General features: G+C 32.6%; 1 protein-coding gene across 1 annotated transcript; it reads right to left on the reverse strand.

Annotated features, from left to right (window-relative positions):
- Positions 1 to 1,180: 1,180 nt before the first annotated feature.
- Positions 1,181 to 13,871, reverse strand: LOC110899293 (uncharacterized protein At4g15970). The gene is made up of 4 exons (XM_022146174.2): positions 13,490 to 13,871; positions 4,013 to 4,360; positions 2,838 to 3,322; positions 1,181 to 1,444 (listed from the first exon to the last, which is right to left on the reverse strand). The coding sequence occupies exons 1-4, from the start codon at positions 13,730 to 13,732 to the stop codon at positions 1,384 to 1,386; spliced, it is 1,137 nt and encodes a 378-aa protein (XP_022001866.1). The 5' UTR covers positions 13,733 to 13,871; the 3' UTR covers positions 1,181 to 1,383.
- Between the last annotated feature and the right edge of the window lie 1,195 nt (positions 13,872 to 15,066).

The following is a 15,066-nucleotide window of genomic DNA, read 5'->3' on the forward strand; positions in this document are numbered from 1 at the left end:
CACCGCCGCCGCTCGAACCACCACAATAAACATGCGATCTTCATCAATCGGATCAAAAACCACGAAAAAAACTCCAATCGATGACCTACATAAAGCCGATTCACAAGAACAACTGCTGAAATCTGATTTTCGTTTCATGTTATCAACGATTTCTGCGATTGGAGAGAGAGAGAGCGTGCGATTGGAGAGAGAGAGCGTGCGATTGGAGAGAGAAAGAGAGATTGTAGGGATCTTAATTACAGTTACCTCTTTTGAATGGATTTAAAAGACTTTATTACCCCTATAATTTTCAATTCAGTCCAAAAAATAAAATAAATTTTACATTTTGGTCCCTATTAATCTAAACCATTAGATCAAAGATCTAATGGTGTGTATTCTTTCTTATTCTTCTCACACTTTTAGTCTTTTTTACAGGATCCTCTACCTGTAATTTGATATCTATGGTATATTTGAATTTTAATTACATTGCTAATGAACTAATATTGTATTTCTTTGAAATTTAAAATTTATTTTTCGTTGTTGAAGTATTAAATAATATTTTAGGCTACTTAATTTTGAGAACTATATATTATATTTTTCTTTTTAAAATCGAGCCGAGCCGAGCCAGCTCGGTTTAAAACCAAGCCGAGCCCGGGTTTAGATTTTCAGCTCGGTTTTAAATCCGAGCCGAGCCGTGCCAGCTTGGTTTATAATCGAGCCGAGCCCGAACTTACCCTGGCTCGGCTTGGCTCGGCTCATGAACATACCTAGTGAGAGAGCGGAAGGAAGGGGGAAGGGGGTTCGGGAGGTGCGCGAATACCACCCCCTACATGCGGAATCTCGCTAGAGGTATCACTTTGAGGGTTTTCCCCGACTCTCCATCTACACTTAGCATTGGTTGTTAGTTATTTGTTATATCCTTTTCATGACTCCTCATCTACCTATAGAGGTCATTGTTTGTATCATTGTATTTACTTGATTAGTTACATATTGAGAGAGTTCACATGCGTGTAATTCTGGGTACATGAGCAGTGGTGGACCCATAAATTATTTACTGGGGTTGGAACGTTGGTCTTAACCAACATTTCAAGGGGTTTTTGCCTATAAAATACACTAATTTTTTTTTTCCAATGGGTGCGCCCGCCCACTCAGCCTATAACCTAGTTCCGCCCCTATACATGAGAAAATATGAAAAAAAAAATTGAAAAGCAAGACAATAAATTACATATCCTACAATAAAACTTAGTCTAAAAAAATACACATTTGTTATGTCATTGTCAATAGAAATAGAATTGTACCTCATTCTATGCAATTTTTACATATAGAAAACATTTTGTATGTTTTCTAAACCATAATCTTAAAGAATTGTGCAACCTAATATTTAAGTAACGTTACATATAGCGATCAACTCTTTATTCCTTGACCAACTTTCTTCTTTGGAGCACGAGGACGACGGAAAGAATCCCTGCAGGTGACAATCATAATGTTACAATACGGCATTATTAGCACTGCAATGGATTATGGATATACCATGTTCCATGTTAAAGGAATAAATATAATAAATTTACTTCACACTATGTAAAATTCTAAATGGATAAACATGACAAAAAATAATAATCTTCGTAGAAGTACAGAAATAATTAAATATTTATAAATGTGTAGAAATGATAATAAGGGAAATTAAAAAGTAGGCATTGGAAAGTTTGATATCCTATCAAAACTTAAGCAATGTGCTCATGCTTTTACAAGTTCAACTTGAGTGTTATATTAACAATCAATATGTAGATTATTTACAAATAATTTCTCAATGTATATATTTAATATAATGTTGAACGACCCTTGGAGATTTTGACACAAACCCCAATGAAAATTTGACTCTGACTTCAATGAATAATTAACACCTATCACTAGGAAAAATGAATTTGAAATTTTAAAACTTTACAAACATAACCAGTTATAGACTAATTAACAAATATAAAACAATTAATTTGGATAATTCAAACAAATTTAAATTTTTTTGGGTAATTCAAGTTTAAACTAAATAATTAACTATGATTTTATTAAGCACATTTGACTAATTAACTTATTAAGCCAATTTAACTTAACCCAAATAAAATAATTAAACCAACGACATCTGAAAAGAACTTTGACATTAGCAACATTCTTAACAGTCATCCAACCGCATGTCAGTTGAAGCATCGCCGGCTGATCTACGAAGTTTGCCTGCCCCTTCACAGTCTAAGTTAGAGTCGATTGGGAGAAGTGGGTGAATTTCAATATATAGGATATATAAAAAATTTGTGGGTGTGGGCATGTGGTTTTAGGCTCGGTAATCTTTTTTTTTTTTTCTGTTTTCAAAGTAATATATGGGTGAGGAATAGTGGTGATGACTGCATGTATGCTAATGTCTCATTGTTATCTTTCCGTAACAATTTTTGGTGATGAGTGATGAAGTATTTTTTTCTGTTAAAAAAAAAGTCAAAAGTCTGACAACCCCTCTTATGAATCTAAATTTCTTAACAACTTTCATTCCTCCAATTCCTCAATTCAGTCATTCGTCTATGTCTTTAAAGATTATCAATAAACTTTACCTCATAAGTTGATTATTGTCTAGATTAATAATTATTAAATTATTGATTAGTGGATTAGATTATTTAACTTATCAGTTGATTATTTGACGAAAGCTTAAGTATATGAATTTTACTATGTTAGTTAATATTATCTTGAAATTGAAATTTGTTTCTAGATTAAATATTAGATTATATTAAATTTAATTTAGTTTTATCTTCTTACGACATGACCAAAACTGAACAAGACCAAAAGGATAATACGAGCCAAAAGGATGGAAGAATGAATACCTGCAAAGTTGAGGAACTGTCCAAGAACCTTTATACTCTCCTCTTGTTTCATTCACAAAAGATTTCATATATTTTCGCCAATCATTGAGCATGACTCCAAGGTCATGAACCTTATTCTCTAAACCAACACAACAATTAGCATGCATTGTGCATGCCTTGTTGAGATCTTGGCTTGGATGACAAAAGCCACCAAAGTAAGCAGTATCGAGGAACCGAATTCCTAATCCAATATTTTGTACGAAAGGATCAAACTTGATCTTGTTGAAAACATCTTGATCATGTAGGTCTGGGTAAGTCATCCTTGACTTGTACCAAAACTTGTAAAGTTGAATTGTTTTCTCATTTGATTTAACATAACTAAAACCAGTATTTGGTTGGTTTCTCAAGTCAGATGGGTTTCCATTGAAGAAATCACAAGAAGTTTGGAAATCAGCATCTTTATCAAACTGTGAAAATGGATCTCTAAACCACATTATGTCTGCATCCTGGATGTATATAACAACAAACCTAAAAGTGTTCAGAGTTGTTAAATTTTATAGATAAAAGGGTTGCAAGTTTTCTTATGTATTTGACACTAGTTTGTTTGATGGTTTCTGTACAAATTCACAACAAAAGTAAATGTGGGCACTTGAAATTCTCAATTATTTATTGCAAATTGTTTTTAAATGAGATAAATAAAAGTTAGAAGTATATAAAGTTACCTTTTCCTTAGAGTGAGATTGTCTTTCACAACGAAAATAAAAACTAGAAGTGTCATTGGTCACATTTACAATATGGATTATCATCGGCCAAACAACAAGAGTTTGGACTACTAAATCTAGTTTGCCTTTTTTTTAAAGCTGTAAACTTTTAAAAAGAATTTAGACTTTCATAAACATTGTAATTTAAGAACTTAAAAAAAAGGAATTTTAACGTTTTTATATATTTATTTATGCCATTATTTGGTTGATAAACAAATATAAAGGGTTTTGATAATGTGAAGTGTAAGGATTGTTTTTAGTGTTGCTGTGTTTTTAGCATTTTTTAGAACCATGAAATTTTCTCTTAATTAAAATTGCACGAGTTGTTCATATTGTCTAATTTTTTAACCCACGAGATGATTTCTCGTGTTGGCTTCAAAATTAGAGATATTTTTATGAGGACGAACAAAATTAATAAAATTATAAAAGGAATACCGTGAACACGAAGCTATATCCTAGATCAAGAACCTTGCCTAGAAAGTCAATTTTTCTCCATACAATCTTCAAATAATCAGCTGTCATAAAACCAGCCTCCTCAGAAAAGTCCATTCCATCGGTGTTAAGATTGTAGCAATGCGGATGTAACCTCAAACAACGGGCATGTGCCTTTTGGTCGACAGTTACAACAACCAAATGTTTCAAAAATCTTTTGGTTTGATTCCCAATTTGAAAACTCTCCAAAAGAAGATCGAACATAGACTCCGGTTCAGCCCATGCATCGTTTAAAGATGTAATAATAACAGTATTGTTGTCCATTGTTGCACCTTTTAGTATCCTGCTCAACTGACCAACGTATATCCTTGTAAGTAGAACATTGACAATATTAAAGTTAAAAAATGAATAGAAAATTATTTGGAAGTTCTAAATGTGGGATCCGACCCAGGACAGTACAGATGGTTATTGATTCCAAAGTTGCCCCAATAAATAGTCATAGGGCTGTCCAAACTGCTCGACGATCAAGGATCGCTCGAAAAATGCCCGAAAAATGCTTGTTCGATTCCCGCTCAGTTTGTAAATGAGTCGCTCGGCTCAGTTCGATTTGAAAACGAGCCAATCATGAGCAAAGGTCCGCTCGCTCGTCGATCGCTCGGTTTCGCCCGAATTATTTTTATTAAATAATTAATATATGTTATAGATTATATATATAGGTTATTTAACGTACAATACGGCTTAACGTATATCACGTACGACAGATAATTACGCGCGTTCATTTGAAAATCACGCATGTTGGAAAACATTAATCACGCATGATGAAAACATTAATCATGCACGTTATACACATAATCAGGTACGTTGTCGTATGTTAAGCCGTATTGTATTTTACACTTTTCCTATATATATATAGGGTCAGGATCATTTCAGAACCATAAATATTTACAGAACTCGCAGAACTCCTAATAAACAATCTTTTTATTTATATATTTTTATGTTTAGGATAATTTTATCATTTATTATGTGTATTTTTACGATTACATACATGTTAAGAGTAACTTTATCATTTTTTTATATGTAATTTTATAATTACAAATATGTAAACTAGTTTTTTACATATATGTAATTAGTTATGACACATATATATAATTTTGGCAATTAAACATATGTAAACTACTTTTAACATGTATGTAATCAAAGAAATACATATAATAGATGATAAAAATATCCTAAATACAAAACTTATATATAAAATGATTGTTTATTAGGAGTTCTAGAAGTTCTGTGGTTATTTATAGTTCTGAAATAAACTCAACCCTATATATATATATATATATATATATATATATATATATATATATATATATATATATATATATATTGCTTTATTTTTTGCTTTTTAAGTGTAACTAACAGGGTGGACCCTTGCGTTGCGAGAACTTCATAAAAAATTAACATAAAAAATAAGGTAAGAATCAGTAGTCTCAAGTCGAAACTATAATATAGCTTACAATAACATTCAAAAGTTTTCAATGCACGTATCTTTTGTTTGCATATAATAAATTATATTAATTGACATTTATTAGGTTAAAATATCACTAACAAAAGCTAGCAAAGTATAGACAAATGCAAAACAAATAAGTGGAGAGTGAAGAGGGTAATGGGTGTCATGTCTGCATCAGTAATTTGAACGTTAAGTCAAGTTGTATGTTATCACCTTGTAGAAAATTGAATTGAATAGTAAACAAAAGGTAATAAGTAATAAAGGGGGAATTTAATTTAATAGATAACTAGGATTACGATCCGCCGCAATGCGGCGGGGATTCTTTAGTTATAACTAAGTCGGTCTAGGATCCGCACATTATGTTAACCCTGTCAAACGGGAAAAAAATAGACGATGTAAAACGTTCACCCACACACGCATGTTGTTAAACGTGTCAAACGGGGAAAAAATAGACGATGTAAAAACGTTCACCCACACACGCATGTTGCGTCGTGTTAACTCGCAAAATTTAGAACGAAACGTAAAAACGTTAAGCCAAAGACGCACGCTGTGATGTGTTATGTCATAAAATTTAGAACCAAGCATAAAGCGCAAAATGAAAACTATAAAGGAACAAAGTTGAAAGTAAAAAAAGTTTGAAGATAGATTGCAAAAGATAAAAAGTTTTGGGTTAAAAGTAAAAAACAAATAGTTTTGGGTTAAAAGTAATGTATGAAATACTTTTGAGTGAAAAGTAAAAAAAAAGTCATTTTTTTTTGGAAAACCCCTAAAGCCAACGTTACGACAACCAGCATAACCATTTTTTCTTTGAAAAACCCACAAAGCACACCCTGCGTTGCAGCGGGGCGTAAAACGGTGTCAAATAGTACTAATGTCACACAACCGTCATCGACCACCAACACTGACTTGACCTAGGATATGCGTGTTGCGATGAACCTGTCAAACATGGAAAAATAGAGGCAAAAACGTTGAACCACACATGCACGTTGTGTCGTATTAACTCGAAAAATTTAGAACTATACGTAAAACAGAAATTTGCGAAAGATGAAAAGTATAAGTGACAAAAGTTGTGAAGTTAAATTGCAAATAATGAAAAGTTTTGGGTTAAAGTTAAAAAAACAAATTATGTAAGGTTAAAATTGCAAAAGATACAAACCTTAGGGTTAAAACTAAAAAGTCAAGTTTTTTTTAATAATGTGCAAAGCATAATGTACAAGTCCTTATGCATAGAAAAGTTGCTAATTTATATAGGTTTTAATTATTATAAATTATAAACATTATAAACATTATATATTAACATTAACATTTATCAACACGGATGAACAGTTATTTATTAGTATTTTATTAATTTTTTCCTTTTTAATATTAACATTTATCAACACGGATGAACAGTTATTTATTATTATTTTATTAATTTTTTCCTTTTTATTTTTTTTCTTTTGTCTTTTCCTTTTTTGTTTTTTTATTGCAATAACAATGGTTGGCACTTACATATAAGGTGGTTATTAGTTGCTTTTATTTTTTTTTTCCCATGTTTTAACTTTTTTTATTTGCCTTTTCCTTTATATTTTTGAGTTTTTTTATACTTTTGTGATCTTTTTTATCTTTTGCTTTTTACTTATAGTTTTGTATTCTTTTACCTTTTAACTTTTAGAATTGACACTTACAACCCTTTAACTTTATAAAAAAATTGTAATCAAGTTTTACATGTTTATTTTTATTTGCGTGTTGGTATAAATTAAAATTGATTTGTGTTATTTTGCGTTTAGACGTATTTTTTTCGTGGAAATGAGTTGGGTCAAATAGAATATGTTCTCATCCGTAAATATGTACGTTTTCAGTTTGTCTATATTTTAACGTAATTTTTTGAAAAATGAGTCGGGTCAAATATAATACACTTTCGCGCTTATTTTTATTTACGCTTTCAATTTCTCTATGTTTTGACTTAAATTTTGTTCGGAAACGAGTAGAGTAAAATATAATACGTTTTCATTAGACGGTATAAATTCGACTCCCTTTGCGTTTTGACGTCACTGCAACGTGCCGTAACTATTTTCTTACTTGCTTATTTGATTGCATGTGTCGGTACAAATTCAAGTTGGTTTACCTTTCGATGTAATTTTTTTTCTTCAGAGTATGTCATGTTAAATATAACATGTTTCTATGCTGATTTATATATATATATTTTTTCTTTCTTGATTTTTTTTCTAGACTTTATTATTTCCGTTTCTATACTTTTCTTTATGTTTAGTGTTTTAGTTTTATTTTTTTTCTATTGAGGTTATATTTAATATAACGTTTACCTTTTCATTTACAATTAATTTAAAATCGCCCATCTTGTTGTCCAATTTAAATTTATTTTTATGGTTTTCGATCGATGTAAAAAATGTGTCAATATTCTTTTGAGTTTATTTCTTTCGGTTGGTTGTTATATTGAACCAGCGTAGATATCGAACGAAACCCCACAGCGTAGCGCGGGTAATCTCACTAGTTTAAAACAATTGCGACATTTCTTCACGTAAGAAGATTCTATATGATAAAAGTCGCATTTATTTTCTTCGCTTATTTTTCTATTCCCATCTTGATTAATATGTGTTACCTAAATTTAGAAGAGTACGACACAAGTTACATTTCTTTGATTAATATGTGTTCCCATCTTCGCTTATTTTTCTATTCCCATCTTGACTAATATATAAGAGTAAATTACACTTTCGTCTTTTATGTTTGTAGCGGGATGCAATTGATACCTTTTAACTTCAATAATTACAGTCACAATTCTTTATTTGGAAAACGCATTACATCTTTCGTCCTTTAGCACTTACCAATAAATACATCTCTCTCCAACTCCTGATGCCCCACTCTACCAGAGCACCACCACCGCCATAGCACCATCGCCGCCATAGCATCACTCTCGCCATACCAAAAACATAATCACTCTCCCTCTATCTTTCTCACCCCTGCCTCTCTCTCTACCTGTGACAAAACCCCCTTAAAAAACCGCAACCATAGTTGCAGGTCTGAATTAATGAACCAAGGTCTCCGCGCGTGGTCGACGTTGACGTTTGCGTCATATGATGAATCTACAGATCTGACGGTAGATCGGACGGTTGTGAAGACAAATAAAGAAATGAAGGTTATTAATCGGTGCTCCGGTTGCCGGAAAAGAGTCGGTTTAACTGGATTCTGATGCAGGTGTGAAGATAGGTTGATTTTTTTGTTGTTATAAAATATCATTCATGCGTTCGAAGAACTTGATACTGTAGAAGATGAATTATTATGATTGTTTGATCCATTGTTTCATAACAATTTCTAAAAAACTATTGGGTTGACTTGTTCAGTTTGTGATTGAAGAATATGTTATGATTCTTCTGTTTGAATTTTCATTGATTGATTAATAAATGAAATTATCAAACATGGTGGTGTTGAAGAATTTGAATATGGCACATAGAACTAAATCTTCTCTCACATGGTTTTTCTTCAACACATCGGTTTGGAGATTGTTTTTGTTCTTACTGTATCCAGCGATAATGAGTGGTGGCACTGTGGGAGTGGTGGTGGTAGAGGTTGGTTGGAGAGAGATAAAGAGGAGAAATTCTAGGGTTAGGGTTAAAGAATTGGGGAATATGGTGTTTATTTATTAATGGGCATTTTAAATAAAAACATGAAATTTTCATAATACCCTTAAGTGGATAGACATAACTGAAAATTTTAACTTGGTTAGTGCTAAAGAATGAAAGTTGTAATGTGGTTTCCAAATAAAGGATTATGACTGTAGTTATTGAAGTTAAAGGCTATCTATTGCAACCCGCTACAAACATAAAGGACGAAAAGTGTAATTTACGATATATAAAAAGTTGCCATTTATGCATGCTTTAAGATGTTAAATTAGAAAAAAAAAACAAAAAAACTTTGCTAATAGTCATTAGATGATATTACTTACGTACTTGTGAATGAATACAAAAAAAAAAGTTTCAACAAAATCTCAGAGATCTCCTTTAACTAATGAATTTACAGCGGATGCTCTTTATATTCTAATTTCTTTAAAAGCGGTGCCCTTTCTCCCTAAAAAGATGACAAAAATAAAGGACATCCGCTGTAAAGAAATTATAACATAAAGGCTATTTGTTGTAAAGAAATTAAAAATAAAGGTCATCCGTTGAATTTTATTAGTTAAAGGACAACGCCTTAAATTTTGCTGAAATCTAAAGGACGTAAATTTAATTTACCCTAAAACTAATATGTATGTAACACCGGATCAGACCTGTAGAATTGAAAGATAGACCCTCGATGGTTGGTGACAATTGAAAGGTGGACTCTCGATGGTTCGTTTCGCAGAGTTAAACCTCCAAATGTAGAGTATTAGACTAGCAAGTTTTAAAGAGTGGCAGCCTGGTTCAATGAGCGTCTTAAAGTATAAACGTTAAAATATATAGGGAAAATTACAATTTCCGTCCTTTATGTTTATCTCGAATTGCAATGGATGACCTTTAACTTCGATAATTACAGTCACAATCCTTTATTTGTAAAACCATTACACCCTACGTCCTTTACCACTAACCAGGTTAAAATTTTCAATTAAGTCATATCACATGATTATCATGTGAGGGCCTTTACGTCTTTTTGCACCCAAATAAATAAACATAAAAAAGAACAACTAAAACCAAGATTTTTTTATCAACTATAGGTCAACACTTCCTGCATTTGCCCTAACACACTTACACTTCAGATCTGAACCTTCACCAAAATTTGAGGTTTTAGATGATTTAAATTGGTTCGTTTAGGGATAGGAGATGGGTTAAATGCACAGAAACAATGGAAGAATGATTGAGATTTACAGAGCAGGACTAAAACCACCATGAGGATAACAAAATGTTTGTTGCAGGAGGCTGAAGTAAATGGGCTTTAATGCTTTCTTCTTCTTTATCTTTCCAATGATGTTTACCGGTGAGTATTCCTGCCAAATGACAGTTATCGCCACCGGTGAACGTCTTTAACCAGGGCCTCCGATCAACCATGTCACTAGAAACCGTGTTGAGCTAGACTTACATCTGAAACCATCTTTATTATTATTGTTTAACAAATTGATATCTGAAATGTGTTGCCGTTTATTTTTTAGATGAGCTAGTGGCGGCTATGTTAAGAAAGATTTGAAATTGTTGTTCAATTTGGGTTTGGATGATGATAATACGGTGGGTTTGCTTGTTGAGGGTTGTTAAGATCTGGAACCGGTGGTCGTGGGGGTTGGTTGGAGATTTGGTGATGGGATTTAGTGGCGGTGGCGGCGGATTTGGTGGTGGTGGTGGTGGTGGTGTAGGTTGGTTGGAGAGGTGAGAGAGAGAAGTGGGTAGTGGTGGTGATGATGGTGGAAGAAGAAACTAGAAAGGGAAGAGATGAAGTAGGTTTTTTAAAATTAGGTTTAAATTTTTTCTTTAATTAAGTTGACAAAATGACTAAATTACCCTTAATTGAACAGACTTAAGCAAAATTTTTAACCTAGTTAGCGTTAAAGGACGTAGTGTGTAATGAATTTTACAAATAAATGATTGTGATTGTAATTATTGAAGTTAAAGGGTATCCATCACAATCTGTGATAAACATAAAAGAAGAAAACTATAATTTACCTATAATTTTCAAGTAACAACTAGGTTTTCTCCCCCAAAATTTATACTAAATTACACCTCCTAAGAATATACCGAATAAGGGGGCATGAAAGAGTGGTGTTATTCGACATGCGTCACAAAAAGGGGAAGTGGGGGAGTGGAAGCGGCGTGGTCAGTCACGAATTTATAAAATTGTTAGTCACTGAAAAATTGTTATCCTAATCTTTTTTCGGATTGAACAAGATAAAAAGTGTTTAGTCCGGGACAGGATAGTAAGCCCATTTTCCAATCCGGTTGCAAGTTGGCAGTGGAGTCGGCCTCCTTCATCTAATGTGGAGATGGCGGAATGGCTGGATTTGGTTTTAAAATTGTGTGATGTAGTTTTATCGGATGACAATGATAAATGGATTTGGATGGGTGATGATTTGGGGGGTCTTTAGTGTGGGGTCGGTCAAGCAGATCATCGACTCGAACAAAGATTTCAGTGCCAGGTATGTTTAGGAGTGGTGTAATTGGATCCCTTTAAAATGTAACTTGTTCGCCTAGAGGGCCGAACATGATAGGCTACCCACTAGAGTAGAACTTAGCAAGAGGAATATCCCGATCTCGGATGTTTCATGTCCGTTGTGCTCATTGGACAGGGAGACCGTTTTACACATTTTTACTGCCTGCCAATTTGCTACTTCGGTTTGGTCGAAGGTTTGCCAATGGTGTAAGGTGTCGTTTCCGGTGGCGTTCTCGTTCAGGGATATTTTGGAGGGGCACTTGTATAGCGGGTTAAAAGGTAAGGCATTAATTTCTTACAAAGGTATTATTCTTGTCACTTGTTGGCAAATTTGGAAGGCCAGGAACAAGCTTGTTTTCTCGGGTAAGATTCCGAAGGTTGAATAGGTGTTCAGTGCGATCAAATCTATAGGTTTTCTTTGGTTTAGAAGTAGGTCGAAGTATAAAGATATGTCATGGTTAGATTGGTGTAAATTTGTGTAATTCTTTGTTGTTGGTTTGGTCGCCCGTCTGTTTTTTGTCGGGTTAGCTGTGTTTTAATGAAGGTCTCCTTTAAAAAAATAAAAATAAAAAAAATAAATAAATAAGAAACAATAAAACACAACCAAAGTCCACCAACCAATTAAAAGTCTCCATACTCTTGTATATCTAGTAAACATGTTTATCGAAAATATCTTTCCTAGATAATATGACTTAAAATTAGAATCTATTAATAGGAACTAATATTAAAACATTATTTATGCATATATGTCTTGTATTCAATGCATTGGGAGATTTAAAAAAAAATCATTTTTTTTTACTTTTCACTTAAAAGTATTTGATAAATTACTTTTAACTAAAAATTATATTTTTTTAAAGTTTTATCCAAAACTTTTTGTCTTTTACAATCTATTCTCACAACTTTTTTTACTTTCAACTTTGATCCTTTATAAGTTTTCATTTTTCGCAACTTTTTTGTTTTATGCTTCTTTTCTAAATTTTGGATTAACACATCGCAACGTGCGTGTTCGGTTTAAGGTTTTTATGTTTCGTTCTAAATTTTGCGAATTAACACGATGCAACGTGCGTGTGTGGTTCAACATTTTTACATCGTCTATTTTTTCCCTGTATGACAGGTTCGACATAATGTGCGGGTCCTAGATCGACTTAGTCATTAATTTTAATGTTAAGGGTTTCAGTCTAATTTCTTCACATAAACACGTCGCAACTTCAGTGTTGGTGGTCGTTGAGGTTATGTGAAATTGATGCTATTTGGCACGATTTTACGCCCCCACCGCAATACAGGGGTGTTTAATTCTAGTTATGATCTACTTTTTATATATGAAAGTATTTGACTAGTAAAAAATTTGGTGTTGTAATGTTGTATGTATAGGTACCTAAACTAATCATTCCCGTTAAAAATCTCTTCATTAATTAGTTGTTTAAACAATATATATAATTTATTCTTTAAAAAATAAATTAAATTTTTAGTTTTTACGTAATATTATAGATGTGAAATAACTGAGATGTCCTTCAACCTAACACAAAAGTAACATTTGTTAGTATTAGTATCATAGAATGTTACAAATTGAAGTATGATTTTAAACTATTGGTACCTAACTTTGTTACTTTATATAAACCATACAGACTAACGGTGTAATTAACTCTAAAATTAATTATAACATCGTACAGTTCACCCGACACTAAACCAATATCATGTTCAATGAGCCATTCGTTTTCAATTCGTTTTTAATTTCAGTTGCTAAATAGAACCGTAGCGATGAGTGAGGAGGAAAGGTGGGAGAGTGACTTAAAACGAGTATAGGAATTATATCATCACAAAACTTGAGAACTAATATAAAAAAGTAGAAACATGATAGATAATATGCTTACTGAATTTGCACTGTGATTGTTGTAGCCTCCGGAAACTGGCAAGGTGATAGAAGAGTGATACATAACCAAACACGAAAGCGCCATCGTGGCAAAGATGATGACCATCATAGGAGTTTGCTTGACCAGCTGCAGGTAATAGTGGTTACAGTTGAATTCCGGTTGTGGTGGTGGTGTGGATGACGATGATTGAATTTTTTCATTTGGAACTCTAATAGTTCCCTTGTTTCTGCTCTCTAGCTGCATCGTATGATATGATTTATGGTTTTGTTATTTTATGTGGGTTCTTATAGCCTGCCTCTCCAATGGTAAAGTTATCAAACAACTTTGATTAGAAGTTTTCTTCCCATTATGTCAACGCACATCTAAAACCGTTTGAAGTTTTCTAAACCTTTAAAATAAGCTTTGGAAAAGGTTGACATAATAAGCATAGGCTTTCCAAGAACCTCACATAACGTGGTTTTAGTGAATAGTCAATAAACATATAACTTAAACCCTACTCACACAAACCTGATTTAGAATATAATATGAGGATTTCTTTACTTATCAATTAAGGTACGGAGAGTCAAAAACGACTTTCAAATAATGCATGTGGTTAACTTGTGGGCATCTGATTATTGATTTTTTAATTTGTTACTTGTGATGTGCTACGTGATTGTTTTTTATATGGTTTCAGATTTCTGTTAAGAAAAATATGTTCTAAAAGTTTTAAATGCTTAGAAAAAATGTTTGTATATGTCTCATGAATTTTCTTATAAAGGTATAGCTTTAACGTTGAAAGATCAAAATTCTGGAACTTTGAATAATTCGAAAGTTTGAATGTTTGAAAGTATGTTGTATATGAAATGTAGTACAAAAGTCTAGGGGTGTTCATCGAATTGAATATCAAATTTTCAAATTATTCCAATACTTTTATTTTTCCTTGAATTCGAATTCGATTCGTATTCGATTAAAATCTACCCAATTCGATTCCAATTCGTATTCGAATAAAAAACTCAATTCGTATTCGATTAAAAATTCGAATTCGAATTAATTTGATTTGATTCAGTTTCTTTTAAAACATGCAAATAACTATTAAAATAGAGTAAACTGCCATTTTGGTCCCTGTGGTTTGGCCAGTTTTGCCACTTTAGTCCAAATCTCAAACTTATTACATCCAGGGCCCTGTGGTTTGCATTTTGTTGCCATTTTAGTCCAAAACTCCAAAACCCCATTTTTTTACTGTTGCAACCTCCTATTTTGTCCTGTAGTGCAGGGGCATTTTGGTCATTTTGTTTTTCATTTAACATTTTATTAATTAAAATTTTGGTCATCTCTCTTCTCCCAAATAATCATCATCACCAGCAGAATATCAAGAACATGTAGAATCAAGAACAGATCAAAACAGCAACAGATTATTAGAACATCATCATCAAGAACATCATCATCATCAAAACCCAGAAAATTCAGAAAATCAAGAACATCATCATCATCAACCCAGAAAATCCAGAAAATCAAGAACATCATCATCAAGAACATCATCATCATCAACCCAGAAAATCCAGAAAATCAAAACCCAGAAAATCCAGAAACCCATCATC

The sequence above is a fragment of the Helianthus annuus genome, chromosome 13 (assembly GCF_002127325.2).
Source record: "Helianthus annuus cultivar XRQ/B chromosome 13, HanXRQr2.0-SUNRISE, whole genome shotgun sequence".
NCBI classification, from domain to species: domain Eukaryota; kingdom Viridiplantae; phylum Streptophyta; class Magnoliopsida; order Asterales; family Asteraceae; genus Helianthus; species Helianthus annuus.